The 20897-nt window shown below is 38.5% G+C and overlaps 3 protein-coding genes and 1 non-coding gene across 14 annotated transcripts in view; 2 read left to right on the top strand and 2 right to left on the bottom strand.

The window, feature by feature from the left end:
* LOC144303181 (uncharacterized) overlaps nt 1–20897 on the bottom strand; it is a 151241-nt gene that overhangs the window by 22758 nt on the left and 107586 nt on the right. For 7 of the 10 annotated variants that reach the window (XR_013370233.1, XR_013370232.1, XR_013370234.1 and 4 more), the window contains one exon: nt 9313–9554. The exons of the other annotated variants lie outside the window; for them this stretch is intronic. Coding sequence is in view for 2 of the 7 variants with exons in the window: in XM_077881037.1 (XP_077737163.1) it covers nt 9551–9554 (4 nt within the window). In the remaining 5 variants the exon portion in view is untranslated. Of the gene's footprint in view, nt 1–9312; nt 9555–20897 lie in introns of those variants that run through there. 10 annotated transcript variants of the gene reach the window in all.
* Nucleotides 1–20897, top strand: part of SHC4 (SHC adaptor protein 4) — a 132368-nt gene that overhangs the window by 68331 nt on the left and 43140 nt on the right. For both annotated transcript variants that reach the window (XM_077881029.1, XM_077881030.1), the window contains exons 3-6: nt 873–936; nt 4129–4248; nt 15035–15088; nt 20175–20226. In XM_077881029.1, coding sequence (XP_077737155.1) covers nt 873–936; nt 4129–4248; nt 15035–15088; nt 20175–20226 — 290 coding nt within the window. The remainder of the gene's footprint in view (nt 1–872; nt 937–4128; nt 4249–15034; nt 15089–20174; nt 20227–20897) is intronic.
* LOC144303683 (U6 spliceosomal RNA) lies at nt 2590–2694 on the top strand. Its single transcript, XR_013370663.1, has one exon. It is a non-coding gene; the product is annotated as a U6 spliceosomal RNA (small nuclear RNA).
* On the bottom strand, nt 9313–11077 carry EID1 (EP300 interacting inhibitor of differentiation 1). Its single transcript, XM_077881031.1, has one exon. It carries the CDS (start codon nt 10992–10994, stop codon nt 10419–10421), a length of 576 nt encoding a protein of 191 aa, XP_077737157.1. The 5' UTR covers nt 10995–11077; the 3' UTR covers nt 9313–10418.

Here is a 20897-nt window from a genome sequence, read left to right as displayed (position 1 = left end):
CAGTTTACTAATTTAAGCAATGATCTCCAGTGAATCCAGGAAAGAGCTTAGAGATGTGCTTTGTGAAAAGTTTAATATATGTGTTGAAAGCCACAAGGTTATGGTTCAGATTACACTGAGTGAAAGCTCCGGCTGTTGTGAATGCTGAGTTCCAGAGACAAAAGCTCTTAGTTATAACTGCATTTCTGGAGTGGAGGGCGCCAGTTCATTCACCACTTCCATTAAGGACCAACTTCATATATTCGTGGTGCCTTTCTCTCAGGAAGTACAGTGCAGAGTAAGGGCAAAAAAAAAAAAAAAAAAGCAAAGGAGGAAATTTGTTATTGATTTTCAGTTCTTCTGCGGAATTACGTGAAAGCTCAATGACTTGTCGCAGTATCTCAGTCAATAAAGCTCCATTTGAGACCACCTTGAAGTTCAATTCTCTCCCCATCCTTTTAAACTTCCCCTACTGTCAGATTCTTTTGTATTTCATTGTCTTTGGTGCTGAGAAACTAGGAAGCTTTTTATTCATAACACCACAGGGAGGATTTTGCTGAAAGTAAAACTGAATTATCCTCAGACAACAAAGTTCTACCCCTCTTTTTTGGCTCAAAATCAAACCTGAAAATCAAGGAAAAAAAGAGATCAAGAAGGTGAATAGTAGGACTCCTTATTGTAAAGTGGCTTTGTTGCTCTCCTTTGCTTATTTTTTTTGTTGCTGGGTTTCTGGGAGTTAACGGCAGAGGGACAAGGTACAATGCTTTACCCTTTGGGAATAGGGGAAGATCATTTATGTCAGACTCACATTTTATCTGTAACACTTGCTAGCATTTATTGACCATTCACTGCATGTTAGTATGCTAAGTCTTTCTATGGTTTCTGTTCTGTAGGGAAGCAATAAGTCGCCTGTGTGAAGCCGTCTCTGGGGCAAATGGAGCCGTTAAAAAGAGAAAGGTAAATATTGGTGTGGTTTTCTTGTTTTATGTTTTTCTAAACATAAAAGAGAATATCAAAATAGTTGTTAGTTCATTCTACCCAATGAGCTGAAGTCTAGAATGGCCTTTTATCAGTTGGCATGACACCAGAAATGCACTGAAAGTTGTTCTTGTCTCTCCAATGTTTCTGACTTGCCTGACACTGTCTGAAATGGTGATGCCCGAGCCACAGAATGAAGAAAGCGCCTGGGTTTCAAGTAAAAAAGTCTGGGTTCCAGTCCTGGGTGTTTACTTACCTTTGAAGTATCTCATCTCTCTCTCAGACCCCATCCTTGTTCCTGTAAAGTTAAGTTGAACCAGATGGCCGGTATGGTTCCTTCCAATTTCATTATTTTATAATGTATCTATTCTGCATTTTAACATTTTAGAATTTTTAGACTCCTTGGCCTATTTTCAAATGGAAATGTGGGTGCTGGTAGAGGTGAGATAATAATCCCTGAGTGGAAGGCACTTCTCATGCTTGAAAGAAAACATAAGATTTGGTGTTGCATAGACTTGGATTTAACCCTAGAACATTTATTGCTTTGGAATGTCCAAAGGGGAGGTGTAAAGGGCCTTAAGATAACTATGGATATCATGGAATTGTAGGTTGTTTAAGAGAGAAAGAATTTTTAGAGATCTTCCAGTCTAGCCCTCTTATTTTGCCAGCTACTAGACTGGCTCATAGGAGATCTGTCTTGAGTAACTTGGATGATGATGGTAACAGCCAGCTATAGAAGCCAGGAATTCAGATTTCCAGTTTAGCGCTTTATTTTCATACCACCCTGCCTCATTCTTTATTATTCTTCATTATTTTGCATAGGGCTAATCCAGTGTCACCCAGATGAGCCACAAGGCATAGAAAACCACTGATAAGTAGCCTTTGAATTCTATTAGAGCTCCCTATTTACTAGTTTCTTTGATGAAACCTATGGCCCCAAAGTAGCCTCTGGCCTCCTCCTGCCTCTGTAATGTCTGCAAATAGGATGCTTTTACTGGATGATCCCAACAAACAGGCTCACTCATTTAAGACTTTCTCATTTCAAAAATGGGGAGCTCACACCCCAAAACAAAATAAAACAAAACAAAGCAGGTTATCATCTTTCCAAAAAAGTACACATGGAAGGAAAAAAAAATTCAGTTAATTTGCTTTGATAGCTAACATTTATTGCATACTTAATACATTCCAGGAACTCTTCCTTTTTTTTTTTTTTTTTTCCAGGAACTCTTCTATGCGCTGTATATTTTTATGCTCTTTTCCCTTCCAATTTAAAAAATTATGGTAAAATATGCAGGACATAAAATTTACCATTTTAACCATTTTTAAGTGTACAGCTCAGTGATATTATATACATTCACATTATTGTGCAACCATCGCCGCTACCCGTCTCCATGACTCTTTTCATTTTGTAAAACTGAAACTCTATACACATTAAACAATGACTGCACTCCCTGATTTCTCCAGCCCTGACAGCCACCATTCTACTTTCTGTCTCTATGATTTTGACTACTCTAAGTGCCTCACGTAAGTGGAATCATAGTATTTTTTTGTGTGTGTGACTGGGTTATTCCACTGCACATAACGTCCTCGAGATTCATCCATGCTGTAGCATGTGTTAGAATTTCCTCCCATGTTCGTTTTGGCAGCACATGTACTAAAATTGGAATGATACGGAGAAGATTAGCATGGCCCCTGCACAAAGATGACTTGCAAATTCATGAAGCATTCCATATTTTCATAACTGGGTGGTGGGCATTAAAGAGGGCACATGAAGTAATGAGCACTGGGTGTTGTACACAACTGATGAGTCACTTAATTCTACCTCTGAAACTAATAATACAGTATATGTTAATTAAATTGAATTTAAAGAAAAAAAGGAATTTCCTCCCTTTTAAGGGAATAATATGTATGTATGTACCATGCTTTGCTTATCCATTCTTCTGTTGATGGACACTTGGATTGTTTCCATGTTTTAGCTGTTGTGAATAATGCTTCTAGGAAAATGGATATATAACTACCTATTCAAGTCCCTGCTTTCAGTTCTTTTGAGTATATAACAAGCGGGAGGATTGCTGGATTATTTGGTAATACTACTTTTAATTTTTTGAGGAACTGGGAACTGCCATACTGTTTTCCATAGCAATTGTACTATGGTATGCTCCTGCCATTAGTGCACAGGATTTCTATTTCTCCACATCCTTTCCAACATTTGTTATTTTCTATTGTTATTTCTGCTTTTGTTTTCTATTAGTTTTAGTTATCTAGATTTTCTATTTCTTCATCAAGTCTTGGTAGGTTTAATGTTTCTAGGAATTTGTCTGTTTCATCTAGGTAATTGCATATCAGTTTGTTGATATGCAATTGTTCATAGCACTCTTTTATAATCCTTTTTGTTTCTGTTGAATTGGTAGTTAGATCTCCATCTTACTTTTGTTCCTGATTTTAGTGATTTGAGTCTTCTTTCTTTCTTTCTTAGTCCATTTGGCTAAAGATTGGTCAATTTTGTTGATCTTTTAAAGAACTAACTTTTGGTTTCATTGATTTTCTCTATTGTTTTTCTAGTCTTTCTAGTCATTGATCTCTGCTCTAATCTTCCTTGCTTCTACCAGCTTTGGGTTTAGTTTGTTCTTTTTTTTTTTTTTTTAATTCCTTAAGTTGTAAAGTTAGGTTCTTGAATTGAGAGTTTTCTTCCTTTTTAATGTTAGTGTTTATAATTATAAATTTTCTCCTTAGCACCACCTTCCCTGTGTCCCATACATTTGGTATGTCTCATAGTACTTTTTTTAATGATCACAAAAAAACCTACACCAACTCTTTTTTTTTTTTTTTTTTTTGACTTCTGGTGTACAAAGGGACCAGAAAGTTCAGCTAGCCCAAACTCTCACTGGAATTCCTTTTATATAAAGCAGATCTCTTCTCCCAACACTTGGGTTGTACGAGAAAGGTTCGAGGGCTCAGATTTCACTACTTATTAAAGAATTTGCTTCATTCCGTTTTTAAAAACTGTTCATTAAAAAAAAAAAAAAGCATTCCGTCTCATTTGATTTGTTTAAAGTAAAGTAAAATAGAGAGGAAGAGTATGTGTTTTGACCCATTTTTAACACATAAAAACATTCATATTATTTTGTAACAAAACCCTTAACTTAGAGTGTTGTTTTGCTATTTTTAAAGCCTCCAGTTAAGTTCCTATCAACAGTTCTTGGCAAAAGTAATCTTCAGTTTTCGGGAATGAATATTAAACTGACCATCTCAACATGCAGCCTCACATTGATGAATATTGACAACCAACAGGTAAGATCACGAATGTCATTTATAGTTTAACATACCATGTTTTTTTCTAGAAGAGTCTGGGCATAATAAAGAAAATAAAATTTCAGACAGAGTGTGCCTAAAATTTAATAAGGCACAAGGGAAAAAAATCTGCCAAGGATTTATGCATGACAATAATTAGAACGACAGTATTATTAACCCGTCATGGCATTTAACTGCTTGCATACTTACCTCTACCTAATTGGCTTTGTAATAGGAACTAAGGTGCAAATAACATTGTAAATACCATTTGGCAAGTTGTTTATTACTGTCCATCAGTGCTCCCCAAAGGGAAAGCAATTCCATTTTCAGAACTAACAGACTGTGTTGGATGAGGGTGTAAATGAAGGACAGAGGGGCAGGTGATGTTAGAGTTAATATTCTAGCTAATTGAAATTTAAGCATAAAAGATTTTCTTCCAACTCTTAAGGTTGAAATGCTTTGTAAAATGTTATAACATAAACACAGTTTCTTTGATGATTTATGATACCATGGTATATATGCCTGAGTTCTCGTTGTGAACCTTATTTCTCAAAGAACAGCATGGTGGAAGCAAATATAAAAGATATACAGGCCCTGGACTAAATGTGTACCTTATAAACTAGGGCACTGTTTGACTTGCTTTTTATGTTTTAAGCTAAATTCCCTGTATCAGGTTATTTATGTGTGTTAGAGTCTATTTTTTTTTCTTGGTCTAATATGTTGTGATTCAAGGTTCTTAATATTTAAGGTTTTCCTCTATGGATTGTTGTTGATCAAGGACACCTGGAAGATTTAACGTGTAGCTGGCTGAAATAAAACACTATGGGGGCTGCCTGGGTGGCTCAGTGGTTGGGCGTCTGCCTTCAGCTTAGGTAGTGATCCCGGGATCCTGCGATCAAGTCCCACATCAGGCTCTCCACAGGGAGCCTACTTCTCCCTCAGCCTATGTCTCTGCCTCTCTCTCTGTGTCTCTCATGAATACAAACAAACAAACAAAACCACTATGGGGCTTTGAGGTCACAGCATAGGTTGAAATCCTGGCTCTGCCACTAACCAGCAATTTACTCTACCACTCAATTTTCCTTGTCAGTGAAATGAAATAATACTACCTATTCACAGAGTTTCTGAGAGAGTGGATTTTTTAAATTATTATTCCTATTTTGTTTTGTTTTTTAATTTTTATTTATGTATTTTTTATAAATTTATTTTTTATTGGTGTTCAATTTGCCAACATATAGAACAACACCCAGTGGTCATCCCGTCAAGTGCCCCCCTCAGTGCCCGTCACCCAGTCACCGCCACTCCCCGCCCACCTCCCTTTCTACCATCCCTAGTTCGTTTCCCAGAGTTAGGGGTCTCTCATGTTCTGTCTCCCTTTCTGATATTTCCCACTCATTTTTTTGAGAGAGTGGATTTACCAGTAGTATATGTCTCATTGGGTTATTTAGGGGATTCAGTAAGATCATCATGTAAATCACTTAGCACAGTGCCAGTCTCCCAGTACCAACTGTTATTTACTCAACCATTTTTCCTATTTCCTTGAGACATTTTCATAAACTAGTCTTTAACAGGGAAAGCATATTTTAAAACAAAATTATGAAATTTTCAGTAACATATAAATACAGCTATATACATTTTGACTCTGATATTTTTGCCAAAAAAATCACTTGCAGTTCTGAGGGCTGCTTTATTTTCTAAGTTCAAAAGCAGAATAAGGGGCAGCCCACGTGGCTCAGTGGTTTAGCGCCACCTTCAGCCCAGGGCCTGATCCTAGAGACCGGGATCGAGTCCCACGTCCGGCTCCCTGCATGGAGCCTGCTTCTCCCTCTGCCTCTCTGCCTGTCTCTCTCTCTCTTTCTGTCATGAATAAGTAAATGAAATCTTTAAAAAAAAAAAGCAGAATAAAATATATTGCTTACACAGTAGTATAAAACACCATAGAGGAAGACGGTTAATCTGAAATAGTTCAAAACAAATTCGTGTCTAGTTGGGCCCTGATTGGTTATACAAGAGAGGTGGTACCATTGGTATAATGACAGGAGAACATTTGAGGCTGTGCTTTGAAGATGCAACAGGTCTAGGTGGAAGGTGAAACAATCATTCAGTCTTTCAGATGCTTTGCTCTTAAGACACTTGTAAGTGGAAAATTTATTTTTAGTTTTCATCCACGTGCATGGTACCAGGAGTGCTTATTGTGCCTTAGTATGAGTGAGATTCATTGAGTATAGAAGCACTTGAATTATCTCATAATTTTGAAGGAGAGGAAGAGTAATCAAATCTAGAGCCATCATGGTGACAGCCTTATGTGCAGAATATAACGAGCACTTTAAAAAATGGTCCTTTCTATGGAGTGACTGAAGGAATGTGGAATTTAGGAAGAATAGGGTTGTGGTGTATAAGGGTAGAGGGCATAGTTTATTCTCATGTTTCTCTCCTTCTACAATTTTTCCAGGCTACTGCTATTAGAGGGGGGTATTGTGACATGCCCATCATCGTTTTGGCAGAATAGAAGTAGGGACAGTGGGCATGAGTGGCTTGAGTGGCTTCCACTACCAGTAGTTGTAGCAGTGAGTGCCTCTGGAAGTGAGACATCTTTTCTGTCTTGGTGGCGTGGAATGGGGTTATGTTCAGCCCACTGCTGGAGTGAAGACTGAAGTTAGGATCTCATTGATCTCAGACCCAGGTGTTGATTTTTAAGAATAATTTTGAATCATTCTGCAGGCCTAGTAGGAATGGCTTGGTGGTGGTGGGGTATAAAAAAAGATGTGTCACTGTGGATGCTTCAACTCAAGAAGCTTTATAAATCCCATCAAAAGGGCAAGTAACATGTTCAAGGTATGAAGGCAGCAGAGAATCAACCATATAGACAGATGTACATGAGAAAATGATCTAGTAATTAAATTCTCCTTAAAGACAGCTACCCTTTGAAGTTCTAAGATAAATACCAAGAAATACTAATGCCTCCCCTCATGCTTCTAAGATATACTTTGGACTGAAAACATAAACAGTTTCAAGTTAATAGATACATTCATAGATGACAGAGTATTTATGGGTCAGTTTGCATTCATCTTCAGCCACGGAGAACAACTTCAAGAATATAACCATTCACAGAAACGGTCTTTCAGATCATTCCCAGAAAATGTCATTTCGAAGGAACTTCAGAGGCAGAGAATGAAATTATATTAAACACATAATTGCAATTTTTAAAATTTACCATATTTTGGAAAAGCAAGTTTTAAGGATTTTTGTATACTCGTTTTAAAAATCCAAGCAGACTTCCTTGATATACTTTAATATGTTAGGGACTTAAGCAAAAATGTCAGTCTCAGTAGCTCCTCCTCCCACTATTCTTTACTCATATCTACAATCCTACTACCAAGTCTAACAGCTGGTAAAATTTTACTGAGAAGGGTAATAAAGAGATAAAGAAAGTAAAATAGGCAGAAAATGGAGACATTTTTTAGTCTTTATGAAGAGAGGCAACTTCAAATATATAGAGGCCAGAAGGGTAATGCTAACTGTCCAGGTGCAAGAAAAACAATGGTGCAAGCATAATGATACACGGTGAGGGCCACTTGGCTTCCACGTTGGGGAGACAACACTGGGAAACATGGCAGTACAATGCCTTCTCTATATGAAGGGGAATTGGATGCTTTTTCCCACATAACTATAGGTCAAGGGCTGCCAGATCTTCAACTTTTGGGGGGAAAAATGGATATCTGGGAGTTTTGCTGCTGTCTCTGGATTATGAGAGGTTGCTCTTTAATTAAAAATGAAAATTTTAAGCATGAGTCAAACAAAATAGATGTGTCCTTAGGGCAGCCAGGGTAGGACAGTCTGATCTAATAAAAATGTATATGAAAAGATCCAGAAAACTATGCCCCATCACCCCACATACTCATAATTTTAAGGTTTCCTTTCCCGTGTTCACAAAGTAAGGACCAGAATCTCTCTAGAACTCTGTTCTTTAGTTCCCATTAACCCAGATTTGAACTAGGTCACCTCATTCCAGTGTTAGCTTTAACCTTTAAAAGAAATACAAGCGATTTTATGCTTCTAAAAGGGGTGTTAAAATGTTATTAATTATTTTCTATCTTTAGTAAATACAAACAAGTATTAATTTCAGTGGTCTCTCAGATTACTGCCTATTTTTCTAAGACCTACCATCAGAGGGGTCCACTCCTCCTCCTCCTCCTCAAAATGAGCCTTCAAACCCAACAGGGAATAGTTTTCTTTTCCTCTCCTCTTGCTCCCTACTCAGTCCCAGAGATGAACCTAATCACAATTCCTGGTTGGAAGATCGGTTTTTTTCCTGACACCTCTATTTGGAAGTACATGCTACTGGTTAGTTATGTGTGTGTTGGCATCCTTTGCCCCACTCCCAAATTCAGTTAATTCACATCATACAAGCAATAATCAGACTCGTCTAGCTGCAGCTACAAGCTGTTTGAAAATGCAGTGAAATTAAGGCATTGGAGAGGCAGGGTTAGGATGGTTAAGTGCTAACATCTTGCTTATTATTGTCCCATCTATCTATTCTCCTCCTCACCAAGCTAGTGTTTCAGTAACTATGGTCACCCTCGCCAGTCCTCTACTTTATGTAAAAGGACCCCCCCCCCCCCACCCATAAGAGGCAAGATGACTGTAACTGAGGCTGAGCTGTGGTATTGTACTGGATGTGTCCTTTAGTGCCATAAGGGGCAGGAACATCCAGTACTTTTATTGATCATCAGACCTACTAATATACTGTTTTACTGGGCACAGCTTTCTGACAGAATTACTACTATTCTTATACAACTTCAGAACCTTAATAACCACAGCAACATGCTCACCTTAATAGGACAGGTTTTCTCAGGCTGGCAAATTCTTTCATAGGAATTTGCCAAGTTTAATATCCACAAGTTAATTTATAAATCAGTTATTTGAAGCTGGAGCACTTTCCCATGTAGTGGTTAAATGTGAATCATAAAGTGGTTTCAATGATAAAATAAAATAGCACAATACAATAAAATAATAGTGTTTAGATAAAGTATGGGAACAATATTCTTGGCCAAACAAACAAAATACACAGAACAAGAAATTTTATTATCTCGAATGCTGGTGCATAACCAATGACAAGCGTAATTAGAGGAGGAGACAGAGGGAAACTTCAGATACTGAGGTGGATTTCTGGGCAGGTTTTAAAACCTTTTAAGGGTTGAGGGCATAATTGTTCAGTCTTTCTTTTTGGATGTAGGGCTTTCCTTTTACTTGACATTTTCACTTTAACAGTTCTTATATTATGAAGTTCAACCAAAGTCCTTCACCTGTAAGTTAAATGAAAAACAAAGAGAGCAAGTAAAACAACTTCTCTAGTATGTAGGAGTATCAGAAATAGTCTGTTCTTTCACATACATTTTAATGTCTAACTTTGAAATTACGGACGTCTTAATTTTTGAGTTTTAAAAATGGCAAGACAAATTTTCTTGAATTATGGATCATAGTAGCTTTATAAATGATCAAGATACACGTACAAACAAAATTTCAGATGCTCTTGAAAACACATTTTGAGATAGATCACACATGATACATATTTCTTCTTGGGTTTATCTTTTTTGGGATAGTGAAGAATACCCAATTTTTTTTTTTTTTTTTTTACACTAAAAATTTAGCCTTTGAACACTGGTTTGGACAGACCACAAAGTGGAACCTCCAGAGTTCTCTCAGTAGGCTTTCAGTCCAAACGATTCAGACATCTTGTGTCCTAAATTGGATGTTACTACTTTTTCTCACGTAATTGGTATCAGTGGGGGTCTTGTACTGGCGGTTTGTCTTGGTCATAACTTATTCTTGCAAAACCATTCCTTATAGTGAAATATAGGAGAGGTATTTTCCCCAAATGCAAGGAAAATAACCGGGATCAGTAACAAAGTCTAAGCGGCAGGTGTTTCAGGAACATTCTTGAAAACAGATTTCCACAGTCCTGATACGTTTCTTCTTCTTCTCCAACAATGCTTTCATAAGAGCGCAGTCACTGCCCTATTCTACTCTGCACAACAACAACAAAAATTTTCTTTGAAGATCGACTTTTTTCCCTTGGCACCGTTACTATCTATCTGGAATGAGCCCAAAAGACCGTGGAATGTCGGGTCTCTCCTCAAGTAGCTTCCTCCTCTTTTAACAGCGTGTAATCACTCTCTGTCAATAATCTCATCACAGCCGAGTTCTTCGGTCAGGCGATTGACAACCATAAGTGAAAAAAGCTCTTCGATGAAAGCCAACTGATCAAACGGGGTCTTCTCGTAATGCATTTGAAACCCGCCATCCAGGGCTGCTTCTCTGGCTCTGGATGTTCTCAGGAACATCTTGTTGGCTTCCTCCAGGGCCGCGGATACCCTGTAGCCGGCACCACTCAGTTGCTCCTCTTCCGGATAATCGTAGTCGTCCTCCCAGTCATCAAACTCCTCACCCTCGTCCTCGCTCTCGAAGTCAGGGCCGGCGAGCTGGCCCGGCTGCTCCCCCGGGCTGGGCCGGTGAGCAAGGCCTCGTTCCCCCTGCGGCTCCGCCATTGGCTGGGCCGCCTCCTCCTCCATCGGGCCTTCCTCCTCCAGCTGCGGCTGGGCCCCGTGGCGGGAGGGGTTCGGGGAGGGCTCCCGGCTCCCGCCGCCTACCTCCATCTGCGGAAGGTCACCCTCGCCGGGCATCACATCCATCTGCAGGTCATTGCTCTCTTCATACAGCTCGGACAGCTCGTTCATCTCCGACATCGTACTCGCGGCGCACCCTCTAGCCAGGCGTCCCTGCAGACGGAGCTACGCGGCCGGGCGGTTCTGCGCGTGCGCCGACGCCGCGCGCCTGCGTGACCCCGTGCGTCTGCGCGACCCCCGGACGCCGTCTCCCGGGTGCCCGTCGGGCGGGGCGGGGGGCCGACTCCTGCGGCGGGAGGGGCTCCCGTTCGCCGTCCGTTCCTGCTGCTTAGCGAGGCCCTGCGTTTAAGAGAGTCGCCTTATCTCCGCTTTGCTTAACCGTCCCGCTCCTTACGGTGCTGTAAACTTGGAGATACTTTACGTGGCCTCTGTTACGACGTTTCAGCCTCCCCCCTGCTCCCTCCCCCTCTCCCCCTCTCCCCCTCCCTCCTCCCCCTCTTCCTCCTCCCCCTCTATCCCTCCCCCTCGCTCCCTCTTCCTCCCCCTCCCTCCCTCCTTCCCCCTCGCCCCCCCCGCTCCCTCCCCCTCTCCCTCCCTCCCTCCCTCCTTCCTCCCCATCCCTCCTCCCCTTCCCTCCCCTAGACCCTCGCATCTGCACCTGTCGTCCATGCGCAGGGCTCCCGCATCCACACCGCCAAATCAGTGTTCTCAACCACAGACCAACATACTATGAACTGATCCATTCAGCTCTACTTCTGTTTCCCCCATTAAAAAAAAATAATAATAAGTTCACAAACATATTATCTATCTTCGCTACATGCTGAAGAAGTACTTGACTCTATTTCCACAGGAGGTTAACTGTGGTCAGTTTCAGTGCGTATTCTTTAAATCCTTTTCCATTGCATTTGTCCTTTTCCTTTACAACCTCGTGCAAAAATCTTGTTCTGTGTGTGGGTTGTTTTTTGTTTTTGCATGTCTTACGTAACTGTCTTCAGATTACAAAACAAAAAGCCCCTCTGCAGTGTCTTGAAGGTTTAGCTTTGTTGGGGTACATAGATGAGTGGTGGTGGTGGTGTGTGTGTGTGTGTGTACAGCATTTCATTTTATTTTTTTTTATTTTTTAGCATTTTATTTGTATAGCTATGCTGTTGTTGACCTAACTTTGCGCGCAAAATTTCCGATTTTTCAATATTATAAACTATGGGTAAATGACATCCATATACGCCAGTGTTTCTCTAGAATAAATAACCTAGAAGTGGGAAGGCATAATTGTAGGGTGTGCATACTTTAGTTTTTAATTCATGCTGTCAAACTGCTTCCCAAGATTGCTGTACAAATGTAACCTGTCCTCGGCAGTGTTTGAGAATATCTGTATCCTTGCCGCACATAGTTTTGTTGAGCAATTTTATCAATTTAATGGTATCTTGTTTTATTTTCCACAGCCTTGATTTCTTGGAAATTGGGTATTTTTCAGTGTGCTTATTGAACATTTGTGTGACTTATGAAAATCAACTGCTCTTATTTTTGGTTTATTTCTTTTTCTTATTGACTTGTAGGAATGTCTTACAAACTAAATGAATACTTTGTTTTACGTGTTGCAAATATATTCTCCCTGCCTGTTATTTGTCCTGTTTCAGGGGTCTTTTCTGGTGACAAAAGTTTTAAAATGAGTTTTCCTGTAATCAAATAGAAGGTTTTTAATTTTTTCTGTATGTCTTTTACTTTCTATCAAGATGGGTTTTCCTACCTCACAGATCACAGCGTAATCTTGTATTTGTCTTCTAATGTTTGAATAGATCTTTTATGGATAAAACCTTCACTTATATAAATACTCTGAGGACAGGATTTTTTTTTTAATATTTTTTTATTTATTTATGATAGTCACACAGAGAGAGAGAGAGAGAGAGAGAGAGAGAGAGAGAGGCAGAGACACAGGCAGAGGGAGAAGCAGGCTCCATGCACCGGGAGCCCGACGTGGGATTCGATCCCGGGTCTCCAGGATCGCGCCCTGGGCCAAAGGCAGGCGCCAAACCGCTGCGCCACCCAGGGATCCCAGGACAGGATTTATTTAAATAGTTTTTTACATATATACAGCTAATTCATTCAACTCGACTAATTTAATCACTGTCCTTTTGTTGGCTGTTTGGTGCCACATTTATCATAGACTAAAAGACAATGAATGTGTGAGTTTGTTTTTAGACTCTGTATTTAAATAAATTTCTACAATTTTACAATGTGTCTTGCTGATAAGGAAAGTCTTCTCTCTTTGTTCTTTAAAAAATTATCTTAGCTCTTTTTGCACATTTGTTCTTCCATGTGAATTTTAGAAGTAGCTTGAAATGACAGTTGGAAGTTTCATTGGAGTTGCATGGAATTTACAGATTAATTTGGGGGAGAATTGACATCTTTACAATATTGTCTTCTCATCCATAGAAGTGATGTGTATCTTACTGCTTGTTTGTGTCTTATTTATATCCTTCAATGAAATTTTCTAAAAAGCCTTACGTGATTTGTACTAGTTTTGTAGTGGTACTCTTGTAAAATGTACCCCTTACCCAATACAGTGTATAATTGGTTAGTGCTGCTGTGTTGGAATGACATTGATCTTTGTATATTGATTTATTTTTGGTAATCACTCATAACTGAAATATAAACATAGGAAAGTACGCAAGTTGTAAATGTGCACCTTGGTTATCACAAAATGGACATATTTTTGTAACCACTACCCAGATCAAGAAATACCATTTGCAGAATCCCAGAAAACCATTTGCTCTCTCTCTCTCTCTCTTTTTTTTTTTTTTTTGCCTCATTATTACCACCATCCTCATTTCAAACAGAATAAAACATTTTTGACTGGTTTTGAACTTTATGTAAATTAAATCATGCAGTGTATATTTTTTGTGTCTAGCTTTTTTTGCCCAAGAAATATGTTTTTTTTTCGCTACATAGCAGTCCATTTTTGAATATCACAGTACTCATCATTGGGATTGTTTCCACTTTGGGGATATTACAAAGAAAGCAAAAATTCTCTTTCTTGAGAAGTTCTTTGATGCACGTATTTATACAATTACATTAGAATGCATCTAAGAATAAAATTGTCCATCTTATCAGATCAATAAGCAGAATCCTATGTAGATTAGGTTAAACAATTCTGAAGATGAGATTAGCCAACTGATGCAGTTGATATTTTCAATGAACCTTCAAAACAGCATGACAGATACATCTCTATAAATTGGTCATAGGGCAGCCCCGGTGGCCCAGCGGTTTAGCGCCGCCTTCCGCCCAGGGTGTGATCCTGGAGACCCAGGATCGAGTCCCACGTCAGGCTCCCTGCATGGAGCCTGCTTCTCCCTCTGCCTGTGTCTCTGCCTCTCTCTCTCTCTCTCTGTGTGTCTCTCATGAATAAATAAATAAAATCTAAATAAATAAATAAACAAATAAATAAATATGTCATTATGCTGTGGTTTCCAAATAAGTCTAAAATCTCAAATGAAGGAGATGGTCTTCTGACATTAATGCAGTTCACATGGATAACTTCATATTGAGGATCTTAATGTTAGTGCCTTAGTTTGTGTTTGGTGGTGAATGACTGAAATCCAATTCAAGCTAACTTATGTAAAAATAAGTAAATATAAAAAAATGCATAAAAAGATAAAGAAAGAGGGATGGTTAGTTGAAGTGATGGAACAGATGTTACCATCAGATTTTTAAATATTTTTAACTCTCGACTCTGATATGCCCCAGAGGGAAAGCTTTATTTTTCCATTAGGCTTTTCCCACATGGCAGCAAAAGATGGCTCCCAGAAGATTTGGACTTAAACTAAGGCCCTAATGGCAGAGAGAAGTGCAATCCTTCCTGTTGCCCATTTCAGTTCCTCCCCGTGATACTGATTGGCTTTGCTGTATTCAGAGGGGATGGTATTTTCTGATGGGTGAAGCCTGGATCACATGTCCAGCCATAAGGAGAGTGTCAGTGAGATGGGCATGTCAAACCTACTTGAACCTCAGGAGATTCTTACAGAATATGGATACAGTAGTTTCCAAAGGGATGCTGAGCAGGCAAAAACGAAACATGCAAATGTATGTCCATTACTATTAGATTGTATGTAACTAGGCATAATTAATCTGCAGCATCATACATGTTTGTTTGTATTTTACAGATTATTGCAAATCATCATATGCAATCTATTTCTTTTGCCTCTGGAGGAGATCCTGTAAGTATGGATTCATAAAAGTTCTTTTTATAATAGTTAAAAGAGCTTCCATGTAAAGCACGTTAGCCATGATGTATCTTTTCCAATGTTTTATTATGATTTGTGAATAGCCATGTACAATACAAAATTTGGTCTTGATAAAATATTTTCTGTTACTGATTTTTAAAATATTTGGATTCATAGATGAGCTATCAGTATTCCATTGTGTTGTGAGTCATGGAGTTCTCATCTGAGACTGTTCTTGTAGATAACATCTAAGTCATGAAAAACAAATATGTCATACATGTGTTGCCAGTCCCCTCTCATCATTTTTCTTAACACAGAGTTCCAGGTAGATCCTATTAAGCAATTGGATTTGTCATGTGAGGGGAAGCCTGGTTGCCATTCTGGCTGTCAACCAAGGCAATTAAGTCTAATCTAAAATGGGCATCCAGGTTTGCAGAGGCTCATGGAAGGAACACTTAGCTGGCAGGAGAGAATTTCAGTTCCTTCCTCCTTAGAGGCCACGGGATGCTCATTTCCCATGAACTGTGGGAGACTGAGCAAGTGCTCGCTGTCCCAGCCTACTTTACAGAGTGGAGGGTCATTTCCTGACTCCCTACTCTTCACTTCTGAACCAGATTGAAAGGAGAGATGCAGTGAAGGCTTAGGAAGCCTGTGACTGACCAAGAAACAGATCTGTTTGAACTGAGGGAGTAGAAGGAGGAATTTGTTGCTCCATGACATTGGGATGTTTTTCTTCTCCCTGCAAACATATAGAGGCTAAAAGAGGACTTTGATTTTCATAAGGGTTGAACAGCAGTAAAGTCGAGAAAACATATGGGGGGGGGGAGCAAATGTAGGCCTTATTATAATTGACAATGTATTATCTTCTTTTCTGCTGAGCATTTATTATTCAAGACTGTATCTTTCAGAAACGAGGCAATAAAATCCACTATAACAGTTTTTTTTTCCACTACATTTAGTTTCTCACTTCCAACTCAGGAATAAAATGGAGGGTCATAAGTGATAGGACATATAACTCAGAAACCTAAGAGAGAAGTATGGAACGGTAGTAAAAACTAAATCTGGTGGCTGATGTGCCTGCAAAGTTTTGACCTCTATGCTAAATATTTAAAAGGAAAAATTATTGTCTATCCTAAAAGGAAATAATGTTCTGAAGTTACTCTGCTATAATCATTGCTTGCCTTACTGGCATCTAAAGTGAGCAACTTTCTTCACTTGATGATGTAACTTTTTTATGTCTGAAATATATACTTAAATACTATTTAATTACCCTATTCTTTAAAACATTTGAATAATAACTTGTCTTCACATTGGCTACCAGTGACTCAAAATATTCAAGCATGTCAAACCTAAACACCCTGTCTTTAGAACTTATTTGAAGCATATGGAAGAAAAGCAGTATATATAGGACTTCAAATCATTGTTTTGTTTTGTTTTTTTTATTAGTGGATACTTAATTTTCCCTTTGGGCTTCTCTACTTCCTTATATTTCAATCTGGGGCATAGTTATTTTCAAATGAATATATTAGTTCCATGGTGGTACCATTTAATTAACATGTAAACCAAATTTTAAGAGCTCTACTTCTTCCTCAAGAGATTCCACAGATGCCTAATTGTGGATTCAGTACAAATAGGGGGCATGTAAGGTGCCTAGCACGTAGCAGTGGCAATGGGGGTCCAGTACTGAACCTGAACTCCCATCCATCCAGCCTTGAAATCTGGCCTTGACAATGACAAAAAGGGATATGCTTGATAGCAAAGAGGGTTGACTGAATCCAGCCTGAAAAGGCCAGCCTTGTCTCTTCTCTTCCTAACCCATTAGAGCTCAGTCATCCATGAAGGAACTCAAATACTTTCCTTAAGCTATGTAAAGTAATGATTCTATAAGTGAAGAGTTAAAAATAATTATAGATGTTTGCCCTAAATTTCTGCTTCAGGTTTCAAGGGTTGCTGTCATTTCAGCATTGATACGCAAATCATCGTTTACCCTAGGCAAGCCCTACATGATGTCTATCATAGTTCTCCAGAATCCTAATTCTTTTTAGATCATCATGACATACCTTTAGTTCTTTAGTACTTTCAACCCACCAAAGCACTGCCTTTACCAAAAACAAATGGTAAAGAATTTGTAATGCTGTGGGGAAGTTTGTACCTAGATTTGAGTGGGACCCCTGTGTTCTCTGTAGCTGGGGCAAAAGTCTGCTCTTCAAATTTAAAACAGAAAACTGGAGTGACCACAAGCTTTGGCATTCAGGGTCCCCCAAGTGAAGTGCCAGGCTTTGGAGTCAGGGAGACTTGACTTATTTAACCTCTTCCGGCTTCAGGGTCCTCATCTATGATCACCCTTGCCTTAAAGCATTGTGAGAATTATGTGAATTGATGCACCTAACCTGCTAGCACCATGCCTAGCACAGTGTGATGGGAGATAGCTATCGCATTATTGCTAGCACATAGCTTTTTTTGTTTTGTTTTGTTTTTTAAGATACTCACTGAGATAATTTACAACTTCACACCTAACTGGCTGCAAGATGCTAAAAGTCTCCATGGCCCAAAGTAATACCTTTCTTTCAACTGGATTTCTCCCCCAAGTTTAAGAAATACTGGCTACTCTTCCTTACCTCTTGATCTTTGCTCATTCTTACCTTTACTCTTTTGTCAAAGATAATTTACTTGTCTTCCTCCAGTCAGCCCTGAAGATAGTTCTTGGTAATGCTTCTGTATCTATATATACTTTCTCCTTTTTAAAAGTGCCCTAGAAGTATGTCACAAATATATTTTCTTGTATTTTTTCCACTATTTGTGCCATTTAACATTCTTTAGATTCTTCTAGATATTTACAGTTAATAGAATTTTATAACTATAAGACTGTTAAATAATGTTTTGAGGATGAGGTCCCACAACCTCTTTCCCATCATCTAATGCATCTGAGAGTGTTGCTGGCATCCTACCATCCTTCAACTTTATAAATAGTAGCCACACCCCCAGCACTTGTGGCTTTGCTTCTACATTCATATAAAACAAAGCTCAAAAAATAAAAAATAAAATAAATAAAACAAAGCTCATAGATATGACCTTATTTATTTATAAGATGTTTCAACCCTTTTATCTTTTATCATAAGATAAATTTGTTTAGGTGTTTGTTATTTTTTAAAATAACTGAAGACAAGTTATGCTGACCCTGAGATCTGCTTCCTGCGTGTTTCACTGTGGGTTATTAAGTGATTGTCCTTGAGGGTATTACACACGGGCTTTTATTTCCTGCCAGTTGATTGCATCTTCCCTCTGGAGAGTCGTACTTCTAATCTGCAAATGGCATTGTGTGTATTTTTTTTTTCCCTGAGAACTGAGATAACAAAAAGCATCTTTAATTATTAAAATCTTATCACTCATCAGTTTACTGTTTTCAGTAAGAGTCAGAATTACCAAGTAGCTTTCTGTTTGTTTTTACAAAGTCAGCAACACATCTTTTTGAACTCCTTAGATTTTTTGTGGGTTCTCTTTTTCAAAAATGATTTTTCCTCTCTAGATATTGATCAAATAAATGTTTTATATTTTTGCTTTGTTATTTAAGTTAACTCGCACTACACAAAAGCAAACTAACAACCACAGAACCCAATGTGTCTCTGTAATTGACTTATTTTCTGACATACATGGTGTCTCTTTGGACAACTGGGAAATCATGGCACCCCTCCTAGTTTATGCCTTTTTTCTGATGGCATAACCCCTGGTATTTCACCTTTCAACACAGGAGATAGTCATGCTCCCTAACCATTTTTTAAGAATGTATGTCCTACAACTCAGAAACTGCACTACTGGATATTTACCCTAAAGATATACATGTAGTGATCCGAAGGGGCAACTGCATCCCAATGTTCATAGCAGCAATGTCCACAATAGCCAAACTATGGGAAGAGCCCAGATGTCCATCAACAGATGAATAAAGAAGATGTTTTATATATATATGTATACACACACACACACACACACACACATACATACACACACACACACAATGGAATATTACTCAGCCACAAAAAATGAAATATTGTCATTTGCAATGACATGGATAGAACTAGAGGATATTATGCTAAGTGAAATAAGTCAATCAGAGGAAGACAATTATCCTATGACCTCAAATTATATGTGGAATTTAAGGAAAAAAACAGAGGATCATAGAGGAAGAGAGGAAAATATAAAACAGGATGAAATCAGAGAGGGAGACAAACCATAAGAGACTCTTAATCATAGGAAACAAACTGAGGGTTGCTGTAGGGGTGGGGAGTGGGGGGATGGGTTAACTGGGGGATTGACATTAAGGAGGGCAGGTGATGTAATGAGCACTGGGTGTTATAAGACTGATGAATCACTGACCTCTAACTCTGAAACCAATAATACATTATATGTTAATTAATTGGATTTAAATAAAAATTTTTAAAAAGACAGTAATAGCATAGTATTAAACCAAGCATGGGTCTTTCTAAGTACAGGACCCTGTGTGACTACACAGGTCACATGCCCATGAATCTGGCCCTGCTGCTAACTCAACTTTACCATTCCATTCATAAAGCCAAGGAATTATATTATATATATTTGTCTCTACTATTTGTTTGTTTCCTTTCCACTGTATAGCTGGATATGTATATGGGTGATGGACATTAAGGAGGGCACGTGATGTAATGAGCACTGGGTGTTATATAAAACTGATGAGTCACTGACATCTGCCTCTGAAACAATTACATTATATGTTAATTGGATTTAAGTAAAATTTTAAAAAAAGAACGTATATCTTAACATATTCCCTCTCTGGATTCTTTTTTATTCTTAGTGAATAAGTATAACTAAATCTGCCTCTAAATTTTAAATTTTCAACTTCTTTCTCCAAGGGGCAGAGGATGTGGACTCCATATTGGCCAAGCTATGCAGTGTGTATTTATGTTCTCTCCTAGCATGCTTTTCTATTCTATTTAGGCAGAAACATTTGTATTTAAGTCCTCACCTCATTACATGTCCTAAATGTACTCTTATCTTTCAACAGTACAATCCATTCATTTTAAATGCAATCATTTTCCCTCTTTTGTAGGATACTACAGACTATGTTGCCTACGTAGCTAAAGATCCAGTTAATCAACGAGGTATGGAAAGCAACTTCTAGATTTTCTTAAGAGCTGATTTATACCACCTTTAAAAAGTAACAAATAGTTCTTTTCAATATACAGAGTGATGAGGATCACTAGAGTGCTATACGGGGTTCTAGAAATATTATGTGAATTTGAGTTGGAAATAAATAGCCCTGCTAGCAGAATGAAGTAGAAATAAATATACAGTTGGGATTTAAATCCCAGTCGTTTGAGGGATCCTTATACGAAAAGCTTATTATCTATTTGTATAATAAAAAGAGAAGTTGTTTTGGTTATACTGCAGCTGGCTGCCTCATCTCCAGTGGATGAATTAATTACACAGAAGACCCAAGCCAGTGAGATTATTGGCCTGCATTGGTCTCAGCCTTGGTGTGTATGTGTGTGTTTGTGTTCAACACACTTGTGTGTTGAACCTGTGCATTTGTTCAAATAGTCTGGCATGTTACTTTGAGTGTTTGTCTTCTAATTTTTGGATCTTAGTTTAAATGTCACTTCTTCAGAGAGACTTCTTTGACTGATACCACCTCCTATCTCCAGGAGCATATCCCAACCTGCTGCATCATACTTTATTGCTCTTCTTATTAGCACTTAGCCCACATTTTTATTATTTTATTCTCTCATTTGTTGATATGTTTAATGTCTGTCCTTCCTATTGAAAGCTCCCT

The sequence above is a fragment of the Canis aureus genome, chromosome 32, assembly GCF_053574225.1.
Source record: "Canis aureus isolate CA01 chromosome 32, VMU_Caureus_v.1.0, whole genome shotgun sequence".
Taxonomy (NCBI): Eukaryota; Metazoa; Chordata; class Mammalia; order Carnivora; family Canidae; genus Canis; species Canis aureus.
This window is presented reverse-complemented; position numbering and strand designations above follow the sequence as displayed.

Coding starts and splice junctions, on each gene's coding strand:
- EID1 (XM_077881031.1), bottom strand. CDS start 10,994: ATGTCGGAGATGAACGAGCTGTCCGAGCTGTATGAAGAGAGCAATGAC.